Source organism: Chiloscyllium punctatum, chromosome 39, assembly GCF_047496795.1.
Source record: "Chiloscyllium punctatum isolate Juve2018m chromosome 39, sChiPun1.3, whole genome shotgun sequence".
Lineage (NCBI taxonomy): Eukaryota > Metazoa > Chordata > Chondrichthyes > Orectolobiformes > Hemiscylliidae > Chiloscyllium > Chiloscyllium punctatum.
In genome coordinates this window covers 54,738,715-54,764,885 of record NC_092777.1, presented here as the reverse complement: position 1 = coordinate 54,764,885, position 26,171 = coordinate 54,738,715, and the positions used below count along the sequence as shown (strand labels likewise).

The 26,171-nt window shown below is 43.8% G+C and overlaps 1 protein-coding gene across 4 annotated transcripts in view; it reads right to left on the bottom strand.

The window, feature by feature from the left end:
- Positions 1-10,178, bottom strand: part of LOC140464072 (E3 ubiquitin-protein ligase rnf213-alpha-like) — a 200,578-nt gene extending 190,400 nt beyond the window's left edge. For 2 of the 4 annotated variants that reach the window (XM_072558746.1, XM_072558747.1), the window contains exons 1-2: positions 8,995-9,221; positions 8,318-8,443 (exon numbers count right to left, since the gene is read on the bottom strand). In XM_072558746.1, coding sequence (XP_072414847.1) covers positions 8,318-8,443; positions 8,995-9,172 — 304 coding nt within the window. In that variant the 5' untranslated portion in view covers positions 9,173-9,221. Of the gene's footprint in view, positions 1-8,317; positions 8,444-8,750; positions 8,904-8,994; positions 9,222-10,037 lie in introns of those variants that run through there. The other 2 variants (XM_072558748.1, XM_072558749.1) reach the window with 2 other exon arrangements.
- Positions 10,179-26,171: the final 15,993 nt, after the last annotated feature.

The window sequence follows — 26,171 nt, the reverse complement described above, 5'->3', positions numbered from 1 at the left end:
AGCTGAGTTTCTGGATTAATAGGCTCACAATAACTAGATCATTACCTCTCCAATTTAGGAATATATTACTGGAGTACAGAAGAATGACAAGGGATCTCATAGAAACCTATAAGATTCTAAGAGGACTAGACAGGGTAGATGTAGGAAGGATATTCCTGATGACATAGGAATCCAGAACCAGGGGTTACAGTCTAAGGATATGGGATAAACCATTTAGAATTGAGGCGAGGAGAAATTTCTTCACTGAGAGAGTAGTGAGCTTATGGAATTCGCTACCAGAAAAAGCAGTCGAGGCCAAACTATTATCTGATTTCAAGAAGTTGGCTATAGCACTTGGGACTAGTTATCAAAGGATAAGGGGGATAAACAGGACAGGCTACTAAGTTGAGGCTGAGGGGTGACCTTATTGTAGAGGTTTATAAAATCATGAGAGGCATGGATGGGGGAAAGAGCCAAGGTTTCTTGCCTCAGGGTAGGGGGGGTCTAAAACTAGAGGGCATAGATTTAAGGTGAGAGGGGAAAGATATAAAAGGGACTACAGGGGCAACGTTTTCACACAATAGGTGATGTGTTTATGGAACAACCTGCTGGAGGTGGTGGAGAAGTTGGGTAGTTACAACATTTAAAAGCTACTTGGATGGGTATATGATTAGGGAAGGCTTTAGAGGGATGTGGGTCAAATGCTGGCATATGGGGCTAGATCAGTTTAGAATATCTGATTGGTACAGACGAGTTAGACCAAAAGGTCTGTTTCTGTGCTGTACAACTCTGAGTTGGATGATCAGCCATGATCATGACGAATGATACAACTGGCGAGAAAATCTGAATGATGAAAGGCTTATGCCTGAAACATTGACTCTCCTGCTCCTCAGGATGCTACTTGACCTGCTGTGCTTTTCTAGCATCACACTCTCATCCCCCTCGAAAGTCTGAATGGCCTACTCGTGCTTATATTTCAGGTATTCATGTTAAGGATTTAAAATTTTGTTGTAGGTTGTGCCAAAATAGTTTCTCAGTATAATAACTTTGGTCATTGACATCCATTTACCCCCACCACCCCACCCCTCTCTGAAAATAGTCTCTTGGAAAGTCTGGGAAGTGATCCGATATGAGATCTTAAAATGATGAAGTTTGATAGGGTTGAAGTATAGATGTTGCCTTTTGAAACGTCTAAAAAGTGTTTCGCTAGTTTTACAATATAAGCAACAGACAATCCACGAACACTCATTTACTTAGACAGGCGTGGAATTATGAAGTAGTTGAGGAAAATAGTCTAAACGCATTTAAAGGAAAACTTGATAAGTGCATGTGAGACAAAGAACTAAAAAGTTAGTGTGACGGAGCAGGATGAAGAGTTGGGAGAAGGCTTACATGGAGCATAAAAACTAGCATGGATATCACATTTGGCTGAAAGATGAGAGTCGCACAACGGCTAGTACTGCTTCCTCACAATGCCAGGAGCTCAGTTCAATTCCAGCCTCGGGCGACTGTGCAAACCCCACATCAACCCTCTCCCTGTGACTGAGTTTTTCCTGGTACTCGGGTTTCCTTCCACAGTGTAAAGATGTGCAAATAGGTGGATTGGCAATGTTAATTATCCAGGCATGTATGGCTAAGTAGATTAGACATGGGAATTGCAGGGGTAAAAACAATGACTGCAGATGCTGTAAAGCAAATACCGGATTAGTGGTGCTGGAAGAGCACAGCAGTTCAGGCAGCATCCAACAAGCAGCGAAATTGACGTTTCGGGCAAAAGCCCTTCATCAGGAATAAAGGCAGTGAGCCTGAAGCATGGAGAGATAAGCTAGAGGAGGGTGGGGGTGGGGAGAGAGTAGCATAGAGTACAATGGGTGAGTGGGGGAGGAGATGAAGGTGATAGGTCAAGGAGGAGAGGGTGGAGTGGATAGGTGGAAAAGGAGATTGGCAGGTCGGACAAGTCAAGGAGACAGTGCTGAGCTGGAAGTTTGAAACTAGGATGAGGTAGGGGAAGGGGAAATGAGGAAACTGTTGAAGTCCACATTGTTGCCCTGGGGTTGAAGTGTTCCAAGGCGGAAGATGAGGCGTTCTTCCTCCAGGCGTCTGGTGGTGAGGGAGCGGCGGTGAAGGAGGCCCAGGACCTCCATGTCCTCGGCTGAGTGGGAGGGGGGGTTGAAATGTTGGGCCACGGGGTGGTTTGGTTGATTGGTGCGGGTGTCTCGGAGATGTTCCCTAAAGCGCTCTGCTAGGAGGCGCCCAGTCTCCCCAATGTAGAGGAGACCACATCGGGAGCAACGGATACAATAAATGATATTAGTGGATGTGCAGGTAAAACTTTGATGGATGTGGAAGGCTCCTTTAGGGCCTTGGATAGAGGTGAGGGAGGAGGTGTGGGCGCAGGTTTTATAGTTCCTGCGGTGACAGGGGAAAGTGCCAGAATGGGAGGGTGGGTCGTAGGGGTGTGTGGACCTGACCAGGTAGTCACAGAGGGAACGGTCTTTGTGGAAGGCGGAAAGGGGTGGGGAGGGAAATATATCCCTGGTGGTGGGGTCTTTTTGGAGGTGGCGGAAATGTCGGCGGATGATTTGGTTTATGCGAAGGTTTGTAAGGTGGAAGGTGAGAACCAGGGGCGTTCTGACCTTGTTACGGTTGGAAGGGTGGGGTTTGAGGGCAGAGGTGCGGGATGTGGACGAGATGCGTTGGAGGGCACCTTTAACCACGTGGGAAGGGAAATTGCGGTCTCTAAAGAAGGAGCCCATCTGGTGTGTTCTATGGTGGAACTGGTCCTCCTGGGAGCAGATACGGCGGAGGCGGAGAAATTGGGAATAAGGGATGGCATTTTTGCAAGGGATAGGGTGGGAAGAGGTGTAATCCAGGTAGCTGTGGGAGTTGGTGGGTTTGTAAAAAATGTCAGTGTCAAGTCGGTCGTCACTAATGGAGATGGAGAGGTCCAGGAAGGGGAGCGAGGTGTCAGAGATGGTCCAGGTAAATTTAAGGTCAGGGTGGAATGTGTTGGTGAAGTTGATGAATTGCTCAACCTCCTCGCGGGAGCACGAGGTGGCGCCAATGCAGTCATCAATGTAATGGAGGAAGAGGTGGGGAGTGGTGCCGGTGTAATTACGGAAGATCAACTGTTCTACATAGCCAACAAAGAGACAGGCATAGCTGGGGCCCATACGTGTGCCCATGGCTACTCCTTTGGTCTGGAGGAAGTGGGAGGATTCAAAGGAGAAATTGTTAAGGGTGAGGACCAGTTCGGCCAAACGAATGAGAAGTGGAAGGGTACTGTTGGGGACATCTGGAGAGGAAAAAAACGTTCAAATTATGGCCCACAAGGATCAATGTTGGGACCACTGTTGCTCACCATTCAACTCAGAATCAGAAGTGCGAATCCCATATTTAAACACACCACAATTACAGAGGTGTAACTGATACAAAGAATTGTAGCCATAAAGAATACATTAATAAACTTATAAGAATGGACATATAATTGAGAAATGAACCTCAATATAAATAAGTGGGATACAGTGTATTTTGGTAAGAATAATAAAATCACAAACTCTTTGAGAAATAAATCTATAAAATGGACAGAGGTCTCTGGAAATGCAAGTGCAGATTACCTCGCAGGTTCCTACATACCTTCATCCACCAATCCTAGTTTCTTGCAATTACTTGCAGTTTCAACCTCAACCACCAATAAGAAAATGCAAGAAAGCAAGAAATGTATTAGGATTCATTTTTAAATAGATAGAATTGAAAATCAGTTAAGTTATATTCAATTTGTATTGAACTTTAATTTGATCACTCTTGGGAGTAATGTGAGCAGCTCTGGTCCTACTATTGAAAAGAAAAAGCAGCACTGGACAAAGCGCAAACAAAAAATATCTAGAATGGTGCATAAAACGGGAGGTTTGTCCTATTAGGGAATATTGTATAGGCTGTCATTTCTTTGCTGGAGAAAGTCATCCCAGGGAGATGCCCTGATAAAGATCTTTTAAGATTATGAAACAGTTTGATAAGGTAACCATGCAGCTTCTCCCTCTTGCGGAGAACACCAGAACCAGGCAATAAATGAGTTAGAAATTTATGACAACATAAAAAGTGTGGCATAATAAACAGTGACAGAAGCAACAATGACAATAAGAAGAAATAAGCTAATACACAACACAACAAAATCTTGTTTTCATCTAGCACTTTTAATGTGATGCAATGTCAAGGGAGTCCACGTGAGCCTTGTGAACAAAATATGACATCAAGGAGACATTAGGTAAGAATAGACTTTTAATACACATCAACAAACTGTTCATGGCATTAATCCAATAAATCAATGACTTGGAGGATTTTCAAAATGCCAACAAATTTATTAACTTGCTATACAAAGTCCACCTAATTGGTGGCTGGTATTCGAATACTGAGTGATAAATAATAGTAGTGCTGAATGGGATATATTGTCACAGCAAATGAGAATGACATCAAAGTTTAACTGAACAGCTAAATAACTAAACTCAATCTATCTTTACAACAAAAAATAAGGTTTATTTGTGCTAGGAGAGTCTTAACTTTAAAATGGCTGATTACTACTGGAAACATATTTGACATTTCTGTCAACCAGAGTTAGTCCTTGTCCTTGACATTTACACTAGCTTCCTGTGATATTAAGTTTTGAAAGATTTGTTTAATTTCTTCTATTTGAACTAGATTCTGTTAAAAAGAACTTAGGCAAAAATAGAGCAATATTGCATTTTCTCACTGCACTGAATTTGTTGTGAAGTAAAAGTAGATTATGGACAAGATCAGTTACCTTGTTTCTTAATTCTATTGATTGCTTTTTGTTCACAAAATAGGGGTAATATAGTTACTCAGAAGAACTGGGGTGGCACAGTGGTTAGCACTGCTGCCTCACATGCCAGGGACCCCATTTTGATTTCACCCTTAGTCAACTTTCTGCATGGGGTCTGCACAATCTCCCGTGTCAGCATGGGTTTCCTCCCACAATCCAAAGATGTGTAGGTTAGGTGGATTAATCATGAGAAATAGAGGGGGGGGGGGATTAACTGGGTTAGGAAGGGTCTGGATAGGATGCTCTTTAGAGGGTCGGTTTTGGACTTGATGTGCCAAATGGCCTGCTTCTATGCCATAGGGATTCTATGACTATAGGAAAAAGTGAATTGTAAAGGGGAAGTGATAAGTTTGAGTAAGTCTTATTAAAAAAGCAGATGATCCAAAGTTTTTCCAGATTCAACATTGGAGGAGTGGACTATAGTTAAAAAGAGATTCATTAAGATGATTCCAGGGCTGACTTATCAAGAATGGCTAAACAGGTTAGGCCTTTGTTAATTGGATTTCCTAAGAATGAGAGGTAACCTTATTTAAACATACAGGATGTGAGGAAACTTGCATGATAAGTTTTGAAAAAATATTTTAAACTCAAACTAGGGGACATAATTACAGAATAAGGGGACACAGTTAAAATTGAGATGTGAAGGAATTTCTTCTTCTAGAGAGTAATTAATATCTGGAATTTCACACCATTTGTGCACCTGATCATTGAAAGTATTTAAGTAGAAGGTAATTTTATTTTAAAATGATCAGAGAGTTAAGGGCAATGAGAAGCTGGCACAAGAGCAGTTGAAGCCAGAAGCAAATCAGCCATGGTCTAGTTAAATGGCAGGGCAGGCTTGAGGAGCCAGATGGCATACTCCTATTCCTGTTTCTTACCATCTTACATAGATAGCTGTTGATACAGTTGCATTGTTCTTTATGTAGTTTATTTATTGAAATCGCTATAATTAGATTCCATAATGGCATCAACTAAATGAGCTTCTGACTTGTAACTAATCAACAAAAAACAATCTTTTCTTTTATGCTTCTTCAATCTTGGCAATTTGTTTTAAAAAAAATTACTTTCTCACTTTTTGTTTTAAAACTTGGGAAAAGCTCTCAGCTCAGAGCTCGGTCATTACGAACACCTATCCTTTATTGTCCACAAACTGTTTTCACAAATAGCCAATTAAACTGACAATGTACCCAGAGATTGAACAAAGAATCCTCTTGCATTACAGTTGTTTCTGCTATAACACGTTTCTTCAACGCGAATTGGTTTTAACATGATTGAAGAATTTCGACTGTTATTTGTAGAATGCAAATTTTCCTTACCTATAACGTGATTTCGGCCCCATTTGTTTAGATGGGATGGTATTGCGTCATAGCGTGAAAACAGGACTGTCACCTTATATCAGAACCAAGATAAGTTAATGGGGCTGGAACTACGTTATAGCCAAGAGGTAAGGAAATTTTGTGTTCTACAAATAACAGGCTAAATTCTTCAATCACGTTAAAACCAATTTGTGTTGAAGAAACATGTATTACAACAGAACCGACTGTAATGCAAAGTGCATTCCTTGTTCAATCTCTGGGTACATTGTCAAAGCGTTATTGCAAAACCAATGATCCAATATGGATTCAGCCCAACCTCAAAAGATTTAAGAAAGAAAAATACTACAGATGCTAGAAATATGAAATAGAACAAAAAAGGAAATATTCAGCAGGACAGAGTATATGTTAACATTTCAGGTCAATGAGCTTTCATCAAAATTTCACTAACCTGAAAAGTTAACTCATTCTCTCCATAAATGCCACATGACTCTCAGAAGAATTTTCTCTGTTCCAGTATAACTACCTTCGGACTGGCACTTATGAAGTAATTTTCTGTTCCACTGGTCTCGGTTTTCATACTATCAACTTCTCTTTTGTTCTTTCTGTCAACCTCCTACTTTCACTTGCTCAAAACACTTTTTATCTAATTTCTTTCATGAGATATCAATGTCACCGGCAAGGCCAGAAATCACTGCTCATCCTTATTCTACCCCCACAGATTTCTAAATTATCTCAATTACGATGAAAGATCACAGACTTGAAAGGTGAATTGTTTCTCTCTCCACAGATGATGTCAGGATTTTTGAGATTTTTCCCCAATTTTCATAATGCGCAATATCTTGCTTTTGTCCCAAATGAATGGGTTAATTCTACTATGGGACAGCTTTACACATTATCTCAAAATAAACTACAGTCGCTATGTTTCAGCAAAGCAGCATTTTAAACCTCTTCACTGTAAAAAAAAAGCATGTCTAAGTCAACAATAACTTAATTATTCAGCTCCTTTAGTATTAAAAAATGTCTCAAGGCACTTCATAGATGCTTTTTAAAGCAATCTTTGACAGCGAGCTGCATAATACTATAATATGGCAAATATTATAGTATTATGCACCTTAGTCAAAGGCAGATTTTAAGTCTTGGATGGAATACATTTCCAGAAGTTAAGGGAGGGCAGCTGAAAGCATGATTACTAATGGTACAGTGGCTCAAGTCAAGGATGTGCAATAGGTGCAGATATCCTGAAGGATTATAGGGCACAAAGAGGTCAATTAACAAAAATTTACATTAAAACTTTAATACTACACTTCCAAAGGCATTTCATTGGAATATTATACAGCAAGATTTTCCACAAGGACACAGAAGGTAATAATAAGGTAGATACGTCCCATTGCGAACTAACTCTGATACTTGAAAGTGCCATCACACCAGATCGAGAGTTAAGCATTGCTGCCTCAGGGATTATGAACACAAATTTGAAATCGCAAAAGAAGGCTTTTGATAAGGTCCCTAGTAAGAGTAAGAGATGTAAAATTAAAGTGCATGGGCTTAGGGTAACGTACTGACATGGGTATCCTGAGATAGCAGGGCATATGAAGACAGACTGGACCGATTAGAACTATATTCATTGAACTTTAAATGAATAAGGGAGGATCTCATAGAAACCTATAAAATTCTAACCTGATGTCCCCATTGACTGGGAAATCCAGACCAGGAGTCACATTCTAAGAACAGGCCATTTAGGGAAGAGATGAAGAAATTTATTCACCCAGAGAGCTGTAATCCTGTGGAATTCTCTGCCACAGAAAGCAATCAAGGCTAAACATTCAATGTTTTGAAGGAGTTAGATAAGTTCCTAAGGCTTAAGGGATCAAAGTGTATGGCAGAGAAAGCAGGAATTGAGTAGAGTTGGATGATCAGTTTTTAAAATAGTGAATAGCAGAGCAGACTCAAGAGCTGAATGGCCTACAATTGCTCCTATTTTCCATGTTTTCTATGTTAACACATTACAACACAATCTGGGAAACCACTTAAGGAATTTCTGAATGGAGGAGATTGATTGGAGAGCTTTATTGAGATCAGAGGTTTCAGATACCAGTATGGAGGGATTTGGAAACAAGCAATAACTGGGCCAAAACAATCAATTTCAACAGTTTTTAATCGAATTGCTCCCTATCTTGATCCTTACCAGCCTCCACAATGCTTTCTACCAGTCTGGTTCCACACTGGCTGCAGAATTTGGGAGCTTTCTCTTTAGTAATGTGGCCACAACTGTGACATTTCACCTTCACCCGTTCGGTATCCATCTCCTCCTCTGTTAGACGCAAGAGCAAAGGGTGAGAACCAACAAGAACTCCAGCCTCATCCCGAAATAACACCGGCCGTCAGCAGGAGAACTCCTGACACAGTCACACTACTCGCCGAGCACTGATTCCCCTTTCAAAGATTTCCTGAATGAATACGTTATTTATTTACTAGGATCGCTCTCTTTGCATGAACTAAGTGTGTGTTTACGATGGAGTTGGAGGGGGAGATAATGGGCCTTGCTCTCTTTCGAGAACTACTGCAGCCAGGAACCGCCCAGTGTCAGACCGAACCTGAGGCCGGGAGCAACCGCCCACCTCAGTTCGCCACCGGGGTGAGGGAGAACATCAACTCGGAGGAACTTGTCTGACAGACACACCCAAATAACCACGACAAATAAGACGGCGCCGGGAAAGATGCTGAGCCGCCAGCAGGTGGAGGGAACGGAAGACACAGCACGCGCCCCCGCGCACGCCCACACACACACACGCGCGCGCGCGCACCAGCTCCTCCGGATCACGCACCACGGCGCGCAGGCGCATCGTTACCCCGACTACACACCTGCGCATTCCTCTCCCCAAAAGGAGCGGGCACAGCGCAGGCGCAGAGTAGCTGGGCGACACCTGCAGGGTAAAAACAATGACTGCAGATGCTGGAAACCAGATTCTGGATGAGTGGTGCTGGAAGAGCACAGCAGTTCAGGCAGCATCCGAGGAACTTTCGGGCAAAAGCCCTTCATCAGGAATAAAGGCAGTGAGCCTGTAGCCCTCCTCCTCTAGCTTATCTCTCCACGCTTCAGGCTCACTGCCTTTATTCCTGATGAAGGGCTTTTGCCCGAAACGTCGATGTCGAAGCTCCTTGGATGCTGCCTGAACTGCTGTGCTCTTCCAGCACCACTCATCCCGACAGCTGCAGGGCTCTCGCGCGGCGATGAGGAGAGTGATACGCATGCGCGCTAGTCCGTTAGCCATCCGGTCGTCGATCCTCCCCAGGGTCGGCGTCATGCGCAGGCGCGGGGGTGGCCATGGAGCAGAAGCCGAGAGCGCGCAAGCGGAGCCCTGATGAGTTCTGGTCACAGCAGGTGCCGACGTTATCAGATTGACTTTGTGACTAAGTCGTTCGTGCAAAGCACATTAAAGAATCTAAAATAAAAGCAAAATGCTGGGGGCGTCTCGGTGGCTCAATGGTTAGCAGCGCTGCGTCACAGCACCAAGGATCCGGGGTAGCTCTCAAAGTCCAAAGATGTGCAGGTTAACCTGGATGGTTGGCCAAGCTAAATTGCACATGGTGTCCAGGGAGGTGGATTAGCCCGGAGAAATGCAGAGTTTGGGGGCGGGGGGGGGGTGGTGTTGGGTCTGGTTGGGATGCTCTTCGGAGGAGTGATGTGGATTCGATGGGCCAAATGGCCTTCTTCCACGTTTTGTGCGTTCTATAATCTGAAATCTAGAAAAAGTTTCTGGAGAAAGTCCGGCAGCATCTGTGACAACATCGTACCGGACTCGAAACGGAACCTTCCTTCCGCAGATGCTGCCAGAGTTGCTGAGTTTCGCCAACAGTTTGTATTTTCATTATACGGGGTAGGGGAAAAAAAAACCTCGACCTACCCATGGCTGCTGGAAGTCCAGTGTCCCTGTTACAAACCACTTGACAAAGTTGCAGCTCTCACGTCCCGCATCCAGTCCGATCGCATTTTTCTCACTCGCTGCAGCTCTGGCCGCTCAGTGACTGACTGCATCACTCGATAAGTTTCGTTTTAACAGTAAATGGCGATTTCACTTTCATTTTGCACTTTCCGAACATCACTTCCTGAAAATCAATCGGGCGTAGCTGCAAAGCAAAACAGGATTATTTGTCCCTGTTAAAGACAACCTTCCCAGGGGAAAAGACGGGGGGAATTCCATCTCTGCCACTGACAGGGTTTTGATTTCAAGAAATGTATTCTGTACACTGTCCACAATACTTATGAACTAGAACGATCATTCAGAGATGTGTTGCACAAGTCACACACATTCTGAAACAAAAAGTGCTGGAGAAACTCAAAGTCTGGGACCTCTTTGGAATGAAAAACAGTGTTAACTTTTGAGTCCAGTATGACTGTTCTCCATATGCTGCAGAGGGGACCAGACTGTCACACATCTCCTTCTGGGATGTGCCTTTGCAAAGGAAGTCTGGAGAGAAATGCAGTGGTTTTCCTTGAGGTTCGTCCTGAACAGTTCCATGATGCAGGACTCTGTGCTTTAAGGGCTGTTCCCCGGGACGCACACCAAAATAAACATCCACTGCACCTGGAGGACTCGGTGAAAGACGCTCTTTGGTCTGCCCAAAACCTGCTGCTCTTCCAGTCAAAAGAGTTGACTCTAACCAAGTGTTGCAGACTGGCACACTCCAAGGTCCAGGACTATGTGCTGAAGGACAAATGAAATCCTGGAGCAGCTGCCGCTAAGGCGCAGTGGAGAAAGACATTGGTCCACCTAATAATTGGACCCTCCCTGATGCCTCTGCTAAATGACAAGAGTTTAATTGTAAATATAGAGAATGCTGAACCCCACTGTTTATCTTCTGCTCTGCAAGTAAAGGCAGAAGATCTGAACACCTTCGTTAGCTGTGTATCTACATAAAGATTTCCTTCTATGAATAGAGTATAATTTTGCAATTTTTAAAAAAATGACACTTCTTCAGTATGCTTTTATTCACATCCATTCCACCGATTTAACTCGACCACATTTGGAGGTTCCACTCAAAGTATATGTGGGACGAGATTTGCTCATAATCTGTCAAACATGATTCGATCTCTCAGTAGGTTGTCTGTTGGTAACATTACTACTAAACTCGTCAAGTGGGTTGATCAACTCTAATGAAGTAAGATAAAAGATAAAAGCAATACATTGCAGATGGTGGGAGTCTGAAATACAAACAGTGCTGGAGAAACTTTTTATTCAATAATATACTTTATTCATTAAAATAAAGCTTTATGTATGTACATTTCATTCAATATTGTCACATGTACTTTGATAAAATGAAAAGTATTGTTTTGCGTGCTGTACAGGCAGGTCATTACCATTCAAGATGCATCAGGGTAATGGAACAGAGTGCAGAATACAGTGTTGCAGCTGCAAAGATAGTGCACAGAGAGATCAACATTAAAATTTGAGAGATCCATTCAAAAGCCTAATAATAGCGGGGAAGAAGCTGTTCTTGAAATTGTTGTATGTTCAAGCCTCCTGATGGAAGAAGATAGAAGACAGTACATCCAAGGTGGGAGAGGTTTTTGATTATATTGGCTGCTTTAGAGACATCGGATGAAATCAGATTTCTCCAGTTTCCTCATTTCCCCTCCCCCCACCTTGTCTCAGTCAAATCCCTCAAACTCAGCACCGCCTACCTAACCTGCAATCTTCTTCCTGACCTCTCCGCCCCCACCCCACTCCGGCCTATCACCCTCACCTTGACCTCCCTCCACCTATCGCATTCCCAACACCCCTCCCCCAAGTCCCTCCTCCCTACCTTTTATCTTAGCCTGCTTGACACACTTTCCTCATTCCTGAAGAAGGGCTGATGCCCGAAACATCGATTCTCCTGTTCCTTGGATGCTGCCTGACCTGCTGCGCTTTTCCAGCAACACATTTTCAGCTCTGCTTTAGAGACATAGTCTGTTTCTGTGCTGTATAACTCTATCATGTCAGGGCCAATTCATCCATGCTGACCAGATATCCTAAATAAATTTAGTCCCATTTCCCATTTAGAAGGACCCATATCCCTCTAAAGGCTTCCTATTCATATGTCCATCTAGATGCTTTTTAAATATTATAATTGTACCAGCCTCCGCCACTTACTCTGCCAGCCCATTCCATATACTCATCACTCTCTGCATGAAAAGATTGCTGCATTGGTCCCTTTTAAATCATTTCCTCTCACCTTTGCCATCCAATTTTGGATCCCCCCACCCTGGGGAAAAAACCTTGTCTATTTACCTTATCCATGCCCCTCATGGTTTTATAAATCTCTGTAAGGTCACCCCTCAGCGTCTAATGCTTCAGCAAAAATAACCCTTGTCTATTCAGCCTACCCCTATAGCATAAACACTCCAACCCTGGCAACATCCTTGTAAATCTTTTCTGAATTTTGAGAAGATTTGTGGCTCAGGTTGAGGTTCTGGATGTAGGTTTGCTCGCTGAGCTGAAAGGTTTATTTTCAGACGTTTCATCACTATACTAGGTAACATCTTCAGTGAGCCTCCGACTGAAGCCCGCTTTCTATATATATGTTTGGGTTTCCTTGGGTTGGTGATGACATTTCCTGTGGTGTAGGGGAGAGTGGCTAGGCTTTCTGGATCTTTTTTTTCTGCTTGTTTGGGTTTGTTGCTCAGAAATCGGCGGACTGTGTTCATTGGGTACCCGTTCTTTTTGAATACACTGTAGAGGTGATTTTCCTCTGCTCTGTGTAGTTCCTCTATGCTGCAGTGTGTGATGGCTCATTGAAATAATGTTCTAATGCAGCTTTGTTGGTGGATGTTGGGATGATTGCTTCTGTAGTTCAATATTTGGTCCTTATGTGTTGTTTTCCTGTGGACGCTGGTTTGAAGTTCCCCATTGGCTGTTCGCTCTACTGCGGCTTCTAGGAATGGCAGTTTGTTGTTGTTTTCCTCTAGTGAATGTTATGCCAGTATGGGTATTATTGATGGCCTCGAAGGTTCCCTCTTATTTGTTTTGTTTAGTGATGACAAAGATGTCATCCATGTAGCGGACCTAAAGTTTGGGTTGGATGGTTGGCAGAGCTGTTTGTTCGAGTCTCTACATTACTGCCTCTGCTAAGAACCCTGATATCTGCGATCCCATGGGTGGTCCGTTGGTTTGTCTGTAGGTTTTGTTGTTGAAATCGAAGTGGGTGGTAAGGCATTGGTCCACTAACTTGCTGATACTGTCCTTGCTGATGAAGTTGGTGGTGTTTGGTGTATGTGTCTTTGCATCATCTAATAATGTATTCAAAGTTTCCTTGGCCAGGTTGATGGATGTGAACTGGGCTGTTATGTCAAAGGAGACCATTAATTCATCCTCTTCTATCTTGGTGTCTTTGGTCTTCAGGAATTCTTGGGTGGAGTAGATAGAGTGGCATGAGTCTTCTACTCAGTGTTGTAGTCTTTCGTGTAGCTCCTTGGCCAATATGTAAGTTGGTGTTCCAGGTAGTGAGACTATGGGTCTGAGGGGGGCTCCTGGTTTGTGAATTTTGTGTAATCCATAGAAGTGTTGTGTGTTGGATCCATCTGGTTTCATTTTTTGGAAGTCGGTCTTATTTATTTCTCCAGATTTCTGAAATGTTTTGAGTAGGGCTGTGATTTGGTTCTCTAAGTGCGGGTTGGGTCTGTCGCCACTTGTTGGTAAGTGTTGGTATCAGCAAGTAGTGCATTTGTTTTCTCAATGTAGTCTCTTTCATTTAAAATGACTGTCAAGCATCCTTTGACTGCAGGTAGGATAATAATGTTTTTACCTTTTTTTTAGTCTTTCTAGTGTATTCCTTTCCTGTGTATTGAGTGTGTTTCCTTCCTTTTTCCTGCTTAATGTTGGTGTGATTGCCCATCTGATGGTCTGCTGGGTTTCTTATGTGAGTGGGTTGTCTTTCAGTGTTGTTTCTAATTCTGCTAAGAAATCTTAGCAGCATGATGGTCTGGGCAGAGCAACTCTGGAATTTTTTGTGGTCTTGGGCAGAGCAGTTGCCATACCAAACCTTAACATATCCAGATTGGATGCTTTCTATGGTGCATTTATGAAAATTGTTAAGAGTCTTTATGGACTTGCTGAATTTCCTCAGCCTTCTGAGGAATTGAGGCATTGTTGTGCTCTCTTGAATATAGCATCAACGTGGGTGAATCAGGACAGCTGATCATTACTTCCAGGAAATTGATGCTCCTGACCATCTCCGCTTCAGCACAGTTGAAGCAGACAGGGACATGCCCTCCACTCTGTTTCCTGAAACCAATGACCAGCTCCTTCATTTTGCTGACATTAGTGGAGAGTTCATGTATGTAGAAAACAAAAAAACACAAAGTATTGTTTTACTTTTGTAAGATGGATATATATATATGCATATATTGAAGGCATTGGGAAAGTCTGTTAACTGAAGACCACCCTTGTGCTTTGATTGAAAGACCTTAGACAGTAGTCTTTCTCCACTGTGCCTTTGCAGCAGCTGCCCCAAGCATTTATGCATTCCACAGCATGTGGTCCTGGACCTTGGAATGTGCCAGTCTACAATACCTGGTCAAGGTCAACTCCCTGCTCTGGAAGACCAATAGATTTCAGCAAACTGCTGATCTCAGAGCTCTCCCTCTAAACAGGAACACATCTCATCCAGCTCCACAATGCAGACTGTGGGGGTGTGGAAGATTATCCTACAGGCCTCTGAGGCAAAGTATGAGGCTTGCTGGCTCTTCACATTCTGGAGTTGCTCAATCGCATCAACCCCTAGTGCATGCAGCAGATGTAGGTTCTGCATGGTTTTCTGGAGTTTGGACTGTTTTCCCTCTCTCTCGTGCTCTCTCTCTCTCACCTTCTAAGGACCTTTTGAGGGTAAACAACCTCTGGATATTCCCCTTGACTGTTTTGCACGAGCATTCTCCAAACTATATAATCCCTCATGAGCTCCTCAATATGTTCTGTGATCAACGGTTTCACATTCAGCTTCCATGTTTCCTTGCCCCCACTCCCCCCCGCTCCCCAAGGAAGTAGTGAATCTATCTAATTCTTTGCCAAAGGAAACAGTACAGGTAGCTTCATTAAATATATTCAAGATACAGTTGTATGGCTTTTGATAGGGGAATTAAGGGTCCTGGGTATAATGCAGGGAGGAGGAGCTGAGATGGTGGACAGATCAGCCATGATCTTAATGAATGGTGGAGCAGGCTTGACAGGCAAAATGACCTACTCTAGCTTCTATTATTATGATACTATGATCGTGTAGTGGATTTAACACTATATTAATGCTGGCAATTTTAAAACCTAATTTGAAATTTTACAGAATTACCTAGTGACCTAATGTCCATTTACCTACTGTCTCGTCACTGGGGAAGTTGCTGCATCCCATGCTGTGGGTGAAACTGGTAAAGCAGGACCAGCGGTATCTGTGGAAAGAATGAGCGTTAAGATTTCAAGTTAGATGACTTCTTCAGAACTGAAAGGAACTGAAACATACTTTTTATGCTGTTAACAAAGGGAAGAAGGAGTGAGAGAGAGAGATACTGAAGGTGCCCAGAGCAAAAAAGGAAGTACTAATGATGGAAAAGGAGAGATTGAGGTGCAAAATGGATGTGAACGATAGGTAAAGTCACCAAGGTCCTATCAGACAAGTGAAGTGAACATTTAGTTAAGCACTCATAAGTTGAAGACTGAAATTTTAATTTTTTATTAACTAGAAATCACTTGAGAGTGGGAATCTTGTGGAGACTGAATCATTGCTAAAATTAGAAAATTGCTCAAGTTTCCCTTCATCATTGCTGTCAACTTGCTCAACCTACTTTCCAAACATTTAAAAAAAGGTAAAGAAACTAAGAAACAATTTGGAAAATTGAAACTCTTGATTTCTTGTAATTAACTCTGAACTGTGACTTTGTTTCAAAAGATCTAATCTCTTCTCTTTTTGGAGATGAGTCAGCATTCATGGTTACATTAAAAAAAAGTTTCCTCAGAGTCACACCCTAAATAAACTATTTCACAAAAGTCGTTGAAGCTGTGGATTCTATTTATGTTGACCTGAGCTGCACCAAAACCAGGTATAAATTCAGTACTGTAAGACTAAATCTGGAAATATCAAAGACTTAAGCACAACATTGCTGTTAACACTGGAGTATAAACTGCAGCCCCAGATACTTGAATAAAACAAGGTTACTATGGATACTGGAGATCTGAAGCAAACAAAAACAGTCATTGCTGGAGAAACTCAGCAGGTCTGGCAGCATCTGTGAAGAGCAAACAGAGTTCATGTTTTGAGTCCAGTGTTCTGAAGAAGGGTTATCAGATTCAAAGCATTAGCTGTGGTTTTTCTTCATGGATATTGTCTGATCTGCTGAGTTTCTCCAGCAATTTCTGTTTTTGTTTGTCCCCAGATGCCAGCCTAGCTGGATGTCAATGAATTTTGGAGAACAGCAGGGCAGTTATTCCCATTTTCCTGATCAATAGTCATTCCTCAGTCAACATCCCTACTGCTGTGGACTAGGCCAGACCACTCAAAACATTCTTAAGCGGGCAACCCAGACCATAACTTTGCAATCTGTTTCAGTAAGTGTACAGTGAAAATTACCTGGAGTAAATTATCTAGGTCGAGTACCAGTTGTTAAAACAGACAAAACTTTATTCACAAAATTACACAGTGAAACACAAAGAACAGAATAAGGAACATCTACAGAACTCAGTCTATCCAAACTAGATTTAATTATTCTGTTCCGAATATACACAACAGTTCCAATAAGCAACTCCCCATAAAACAATAGTTAAAACAGAACGAATACTTACAGGTTGAAGTTAGAAGGGTAGAAGGAGAGAGGGAGTTTAGCAGCCTGTTACCACACAGCTGAACACCTAACTAGTTCTGGACTGAACTGCTCAGCTAGAGAGCTGACCACTCCCCTTTCATTATACAGGTCACTTCTAAAACATGACCACTTTGGCCTGAGGTCTGATCTATTTACATATAAACAATAGGCCTCTCAAAATCCTTTCTCATCCCTGTGTCAAACTAGTCACCTCAGAGCCGGGAAGGTTTTATGACTCCTGTGAGAAAAAAAAACAAGGACACAGTATCCTTGAGAAAAGGAATAGCTTTTAGAAAGAAAGGACCAGCTTTGTGACACTACTATTAGTGGAAGTTTACAGTGTGCAAATTGGTTGTCCTGTTTCTTACATTACAACAACTATTACACTTCATGAAGTATTTTATTAGCTGTCAAAATGCTTTGAAACACTTGTGGCCATCTAAAGAATATTATCATTGGATACCTTTGTTTATTTTGTGAAAGCAATGCTTTCTCACCCAGATGTAAACAATCCCATGAGCATTATTCATCGGACAAATATGAGAATATTTCTATGTGCGGACCAAAGTTCATGTCTCAGTCAGTTGTCACAATGGCTTTACCATTACATCATTGTTGAATGTGGATTCTTGCTGTGTGCAGGTTGGATGCCACATCGCTTACATTACAACAGTGTCAATGATTGGTTCTCTGGGACTAAGCTGGAAATGAGTGGCAAAAAAAGCATGAATTGTTAACATATGATTCTACAACTGAAGTTCTTTCTGATGGTATGATGCATAGAAACACCGATATCCAGTCTTTCATTCACGGGTTGAAGATTCACCCTTTCAGAGCAGAGGTGGTTTTCCTTTTTCCTTTTAACAGGGTATTTGCAGACAGAGCAGTTTACAGAGGAAAGATGGGGCAGAATATCCAGTTGCTAGGGCTTTCCTTTTATTTCACATGCAGCAGCGAGCGAAAGTGTTTTCACTATGCAGGCTGAATGGCTGATGCAGACATGAGGTTGCACCAATTCAGGAACCAATCAATTAATTCTTGCTATGCTAAGCTTTTCAGAGCCCTCATCCTGGTGCCAGTTGAAAAGCCAACCAAAAGACTGTCATTGGGCAGAATTGCCTTGCACATACACAAACTGTGTTCAGGCTTATGCCTGAAACGTCGATTCTCCTGTTCCTTGGATGCTGCCTGACTTGCTGCGCTTTTCCAGCAACACATTTTCAATTCAGTTATGTTTACTTTGGCGATGGAAAAGGATAGATATATACCTCAGGGCAAGAGTTATAGTTGAGGGAAAGGCAATTATAATGCAGTAAGGCAAAATTTAGGATGCATAGGATGGGGAAGGAAATTGCAGGGGATGGGCACAATTGAAATATGGAGGTTATTTAAATAACAGCTAATGTGTGTCCTTGATAAGTATGTACCTGTCAGGCAGGGAGAAAGTGGTTGAGTGAGGGAGCCATGGTTTACTAAAAATGTTGAATCTCTTGTCAAGAGGAAGAAGAAGGTTTATGTTAGGTTGAGATGTGAAGGCTCGGTTAGGGCACTTAAGAGTTACCAGTTAGCCAGGAAGGACCTGAAGAGAGAGCTAAAAAGAGCCAGGAGGGGACATGAGAAGTCTTTGGTAGGTAGGATCAAGGAAAACCCTAAAGCTTTCTATAGGTACATCAGGATTAAAAGAATGACTCGTAAGATTAAGGACACTCAAGACAGTAGTAGGAAGTTGTGCATGGAGTCTGAGAAGATAGGAGAAATGCTAAATGAATATTTTTCATCAGTATTCACACTAGAAAAAGACAATATTGTCGAGGAGAATACTGAGGTACAGGCTATTAGACTAGATGGGATTGAGGTTCACAAGGAGGAGCTGTTAGCAATTCTGGAACGTGTGGAAATAGATAAATCCCCTGGGTTGAATGGGATTTATCCTAGGATTCTCTGGGAAGCCAGGGAGGACATTACAGAGCCTTTGGCTTTGATCTTTATGTCATCATTGTCTACAGGAATAGTGCCAAATGACTGGAGGATAGCAACTGTTTTCACCTTGTTTAAGGAGGGGAGTAGAGACAAACCTGGTAATTATAGACCAGAGGGCCTTACTTTGGTTGTGGGTAAAGTGTTGGAAAAGGTGATAAGCAATAGGATTTATAATAATCTAGAAAGGAATAAGTTGATTAGAGATAGTCAACACGATTTTGTGAAGGGTAGGTCATGACTCACAAAGCTTATTGAGTTCATTGAGAAGGTGACCAAATAGGTGGCTGAGGGTAAAGCAGTTGATGTGGTGTATATGGATTTCAGTAAGGCGTTTGGTAAGGTTCCCATAGTAGGCTATTGCACAAACAACAGAGGCATGGGATTGAGAGTGATTTAGCAATTTGGATCAGAAATTGGCTACCTGAAAGAAGACAAAGGTGATGGTTAATGGGAAATATTCATCCTGGAGTTCAGTTACTAGTGGTGTACTGCAAGGATCTGTTTTGTGGCCACTGCTATTTGTCATTTTATAAATGACCTGGATGAGGGCATAGAAGGATGGGTTGGTAAATTTGCTGACGTCACTCAGGTCAGTGGAGTTGTGGGTAGTGCTGAAGGATGTTGCAGGTTACAGAGGGACGGTAGATAAGCTGCAGAGCTGGGCTGAGAGGTGGCAAATGGAGTTTAATACAGAAAAGTGTGAGGTGATTCACTTTGGAAGAAGCAACAGGAATACGAGTACTGGGCTAATGGGAGGATTCTTGGTAGTGTAGATGAGCAGAGAGAGATCTCTGCGTCCATGTACATAGATCCCTGAAAGTTGCCACCCAGGTTGATAGTGTTGTTAAGAAGGCCTACAGTGCATTCGCTTTAATTAGTGGAGGGATTGAATTTCAGAGCCATGAGGTCATGTTGCAGCTGTACAAAACTCTGGTGCAACCACACTTGGAGTATGGCGTACAGTTCTGGTCACCGCATTATAGGAAGGATGTGGAAACTTTGGAAAAGGTTGAGAGGAGATTTGCTAGGATGTTGCCTGGTATGGAGGGAAGCTCTTATGAGGCAAGGCTGAGGAAATTGAGGCTGTTTTCGTTAGAAGAAGGTTGAGAGGTGACTTAATTGAGACGTATAAGATAATCAGAGGGTTAGATAGGGTGGATAGTGAGAGTCTTTTTCCTCGAATGGTGATGGCTAGCACAAGAGGACATAGCTTTAAATTTAGGAGTGATAAATATATGACAGATGTCAGAGATAGTTTCTTTACTCAGAGAGTAGTAGGAGTGTGGAATGCCCTGCCTGCATCAGTTGTAGAGCAGCCAACTTTAAGGGCATTTAAATGGTCATTGGCTGAATATATGGATGAAAATGGAAAAGTGTAGCTTGGATGGGCTTCAGATTGGTTCCGCAGGTTGGCGCAATATTGAGGACCGAAGATCTATACTGCTGTAATGTTTTATGTTCTATGTGTGATTTATCTGAATTCTCACTCACTGCTCAAACAAGGTAACATTGCGGATATACTCACAATCGTACACAGTTTCCTTAATTCAAACAATATCTTCTCCCATTTTTCGTCCACAGTCTTTAAAAAAGGTCATAGAAGCATAGAATTCCTACAGGAAGCAGGCCATTTGGCCCATTCGAGTCAACACCAATCCTCCAAAGAACATTCCACCCAGACCCACCTCCTACCCTATCCCTGTAACCCTGCATTCCCCATAGTAATCTGCCTAGCCTGCATTCCTAGATACTATGAGCCATTTAGCATGGCCAATCCACCTAACCTGCACATCTTTGGTCTGTGGGAGGAAGCCAGAACCCTGGAGGAAACCCACACAGACACAGGGAGAATGTACAAACTCCACAAAGACAGTAGCCCAAGGCTGGAATTGAATCCAGATCCCTGGTGTTGTGAGGCAGCAGTGCTCACCACCTTATCCTTAATTCTAGACTTTTCAATGCCATATGATATATAATCCAATTTAACCCTTTCCATTAGCTAATGGAGGATTATTTACTATTTCCCCTTCTTCACGTTTCAAGTCACCTAAACCACCAAACTAGAAGCAAATGTTCTTCTTTGTTACTTAACTAGCCTATCAGTTGCATTGCGCTCTTAAGACGTATTCCTTGAATAAAAATACAGATGATAATTCCCATTAATCATGTACATCCTTTATCAATTCTGAGGCCTCTCAAACTGCTTGTGAATGAACATAGAAACTTTTTATCTGCCTCCTGAAATCCACTGCTGCCAGGTGTTCATGGATACCTCCTTTAGTAAGAGAGGAAAGATAACTAAGAAAGATATTTTCCAAGATGTACAGATGCTTAACTCTAATGAAGTGGCTAATAGATCCAAGAGGATGCACTTCATATGAGGGGTGAGGGCCCAGTGTCAAGGAACCCACTAGCTGTCTTCAATCTTTCTACCCTCTTGTAGGCCGTTTTCCTCTTGGAATGAAAGACAGAGATAGGGAGACAGGTATAGTGCAAGTGGGTGACACAGTTGTTACAGGTATCCCAAGTGACTAAGCAGCACTAAGGGCATGGAGGGTTACCCAAGACTAACAGTGTTCATCGAATACACAGAGGGCTTTTAAAGTTGGCACAGGCACAAAGTATTCAAATCTTTTGGTGGATATCTGATGAGCAACGTGCTGTCATGGGAACAGCACTTGGTAAGATGGGGCTAGAATTAGACATGAGAAACACCATAGGGTGAGGGGGAAGTAGTTAATGATGTGTGTTAGGTAAGAAGTGATGGGAAAACTCACTGACTCCACCCCACCAACATCAATTCTCCTGCTCCTTGGATGCTGCATAACCTTTAATTAGTCAAAAGAAATGTAGAATTCAGTCCACTGGGTCTCACAGCAGTAAAGAGATGTTTCGGCCTATCTACTAAGAGGAAGTGTTTCTTCCCTATTTATGGCCCTCAAACATTATACGCCTCCATCAGGTCCCCTCTCAGCTTTCTCTGCTCTATGGTTAACAACTTCAGCCTATCTAGTCTGTCTTCATAGCTGAGACACTCCATCCCAGGTAGCTTCTAGTGAACTTATACCCTTCCCATAGTATGACAATTAGAACTGCACACAATACCCCAGCTGTGGCCTAACTAATGTCTTATACAGCTCAAACCTTCCTGCACTTGTATTCAACTAATAAAGGCACGTATCCTTTTTGCCATCTTAGCTACCTTATCAACCTGGCCTTTTGTCTAATGATCTGTACACTCTAAACTTCACCACCAATTTTTGTGTCACCTGCAATTTTATTGATAAAACTACCTATATACATGCCAAGATCATTAATGTTGTGATGATGATGATGTTCCTTTAGCAAGGTTATGTTGTCCGTAGTTTTTTTTCGGGAGTTTGTAAAACATCTGGGATTGGATGAAGATCTTATGCTTGAAGTGTCGACTTTCCTGCTCCTTGGACGCTGCCTGACTTGCTTTGCTTTTCAATCACCACACTTTTCAACTCTGATCTCCAGCATCTGTGGTCCTCACTTTCTCCTTGGATGGTTGATGTAGCTAACAGACACTGCTTCAGGCAAAGGGTTTTAAATTTTAACAAAAACTTGTACAATGGAAGGGGAATGGACAGTTCTCCAAGCTCAGCATTTACAGTCATAGAGATGTACAGCACGGAAGCAGACCCTTCGCTCCAACTTATCAATACCGATCAGATATCCTAACCTAACCTCGTCCTATTTGCTATCACTTAGTCTATGTCCCTCAGACCCTTCCTATTCATATACCGGTCCAGATGCATTTTAAATGCAGCAATTGTACCAGCCTCCACCACTTCCTCTGGCAGCTCATTCCATACATGCACAACCTTCTGCATGAAAAGGTTGTCAGAAAATCGATGTTTCGGGCCAGAGCCCTTCAAAGCCTCAGGGGTGGAGAGACCCAAGAGAAGCAGATCCACACTGACCTTCCTTCTCTCCTATAAGATCCTATGTTTGATTTTACCTTTTTGTGTCAAGGGGTGTTCATGGGGATTGTTGCAAGTATTTGGAACAGCGTCATTAAGTTGGGATGATCTGTTGGATAGGTTAAGTTCACCCTAGTTCCAAACTTCCAGATCAGCACTGTCCCCATGACTTGTCCTACCTGCCTATCTCCTTTTTCACCTATCCACTTCACCCTCCTCCCTGACCTATCACCTTCATCCCCTCCCCCACTCACCTATTGTACTCTATGCCACTTTCTCCCCACCCCCACCCTCCTCTACCTTATCTCTCCATGCTTCAGGCTCTCTGTCTTTATTCCTGATGAAGGGCTTTTGCCCGAAACGTCGATTTTACTGCTCCTCGGATGCTGTCTGAACTGCTGTGCTCTTCCAGCACCACTAATCCAGAATCTGGTTTCCAGCATCTGCAGTCATTGTTTTTACCTAGTTGATTTTAACCCTACTGCGAATCCTCTTGCAAGGATGCCGGCCTTGAAGAAGTTTTCCTCCTCTCTCTACAAGAATCTCAGGGAGTCCCTCTCCCACTGCAACTCCCAGGTCATTTCCTCTGCCCTGAAGCTCTTCAACCATGTCCTGAAACAAACTCACTACCACAGCCACATTTGCTTCCTCAGTGCCTGCCTCCGTAACCAACTCATCCCACACGGACTCCGGACCACCTTTAAACCAGCAGAGTTTGGACCCGAACAGGACAAACAGTACAGACTACAGATTCAAAAACACCAGCGATAGTTCTCCTTTAAGATCCTCCGCTCCACGCTTGCAGCAATGCGCCGGCACCTAACCTCTCTGCAGTCAGCCCTGCCTCAGCTGAGGGCCACACTCTCTCAGAATTGCAAAGGACCCACTCTGTACTACATCCTCAGGAGAATTCATACTCTCAACAAACAGTATTTCAACTCCATCTCAAACATCATAAACTGTAAGTACAACAAACTTTTATCTACCCACCTCCATAACCAGCACTCCTCAAACATTCCAGAAGATTCCCCCGGCCTCTGGAACTAGTTGGACGCCATTAGCCATGCGGCTGGTGCAGCTGCCACCCCCACTCTGATTGATTATGTCACTTCCACCCCAATCATGGCCACTCCTACAACCACTTCTGCCCCTCACAATTCCTGATGCATCACATGTGACATCACTTCTGCCCCTCACATCATCGCTGATCTCACACGCTCAGTGACTTTCGCCACCCCTACTGCCGTGTCTGCCACCACTTCCGCCTCCACCAACACCACTCAACTGCATTCTGCTGACACGCCCCCCCACATATCCCACTGTCACCATTCCTGGCCCCCCAGAACCCTGAGGGGAACACCACCCCTGCTCATGACTCCACCCCCATTCCCCCCACCATCACACCCACTCCAAGTTACTGGCTCTACCCCCACTCCCAGCTCCACACCCACACCAGATCCCAGCTCCCAGCCCTGCCGAGTTTTCACCATCCCTCCAGACCTTCACCTCACTGAGGACGAACGATCAGACCTCAGTAAAGGACTCACCTTCAACCCCCTCCGTCCACACATCAATGAATTTAACACACGCCGTGACGTCGAACACTTGTTCTGCCGCCTCCACCTCTGAGCTTACTTTCACAATCAGGACTCCCGCCCACTTCCGAGGACACCGTTCCCCGCCTCCAACACACTGCATCCACCTGGACATCCCGCGCTGGCCTATTACCTGCCCTCAACCTCTTCATTTCCAACTGCCATCGGGACATTAACCGCCTCAACCTGTCTACCCCCCTCCCCCACTCCAACCTCTCACCCTCACTACGCACAGCCCTCCAATCCCTCTGCTCCAATCCTGATCTCACCATCAAGCAGCAGATAAAGGGGGCGCAGTGGTAGTCTGGCACACTGACCTCTACACCGCTGAAGCCAAACGCCAACTCGAGGACACCTCTTCCTACCGCTCCCTCGACCATGACCTCACCCCCCATCACCAAACTATCATCTCCCAGACCATACAGAACCTCATCACCTCAGGAGATCTCCCATCCACAGCTTCCAACCTCATAGTCCGGGAACCCCGCACTGCCCGGTTCTACCTCCTTCCCAAGATCCACAAGCCTGACTACCCTGGCCGACCCATTGTCTCAACATGCTCCTGCCCCACTGAACTCATCTCTACCTACCTTGAAACTGTCCTATCCCCCCTAGTCCAGGAACCCCCCACATATATTCGAGACACTACCCACGCCCTCCACCTCCTCCAAGACTTCCGTTTCCCCTGCCCCATCTTCACCATGGATATCCAATCCCTCTACACCTCAATCTGCCATGACGAGGGCCTCCAAGCCCTCCGTTTTTTCCTCTCCCTACGTCCCCAACAATACCCATCCACCGACACTCTCATTCGTTTGGCCGACTGGTCCTCACCCTTAACAATTTCTCCTCCGAATCCTCCCACCTCCTCCAGACCAAAGGGGTAGCCATGGGCACACGTATGGGCCCCAGCTATGCCTGTCTCTTTGTTGGCTACGTAGAACAGTTGATCTTCCATAGTTACACCGGTACCACTCACCACCTCTTCCTCCGCTACACTGATGACTGCATTGGCGCCACCTCGTGCTCCCGCGAGAAGGTTGAGCAATTCATCAACTTCACCAACACATTCCACCCTGACCTTAAATTTACCTGGACCATCTCTGACACCTCCCTCCCCTTCCTGGACCTCTCCATCTCTGTTAATGATGACCGACTTGACACTGACATTTTTTACAAACCCACCGACTCCCACAGCTACCTGGATTACACCTCTTCCCACCCTACTGCTTGCAAAAATGCCATCCCATATTCCCAATTCCTCCGCCTCTGCTGTATGTGCTCCCAGGAGGACCAGTTCCACCATAGAACACACCAGATGGCCTCCTTCTTTAGAGACCGCAATTTCCCTTCCCACATGGTTAAAGATGCCTTCTAACGCATCTTGTCCACATCCTACACCTCCACCTTCAGACCCCACCCCTCCAACCGTAACAAGGACAGAACGCCCCTGGTTCTCACCTTCCACCCTACCAACCTTCACATAAACCAAATCATCCACCGACATTTCCGCCACCTCCAAAAAGACCCCACCACCAGGGATATATTTCCCTTCCCACCCCTTTCCGCCTTCTGCAAAGACCATTCCCTCCGTGACTACCTGATCAGGTCCATGCCCCCCTACAACCCACTCTCCTATCCTGGCACTTTCCCCTGCCACCGCAGGAACTGCAAAACCTGCGCCCACACCTCCTC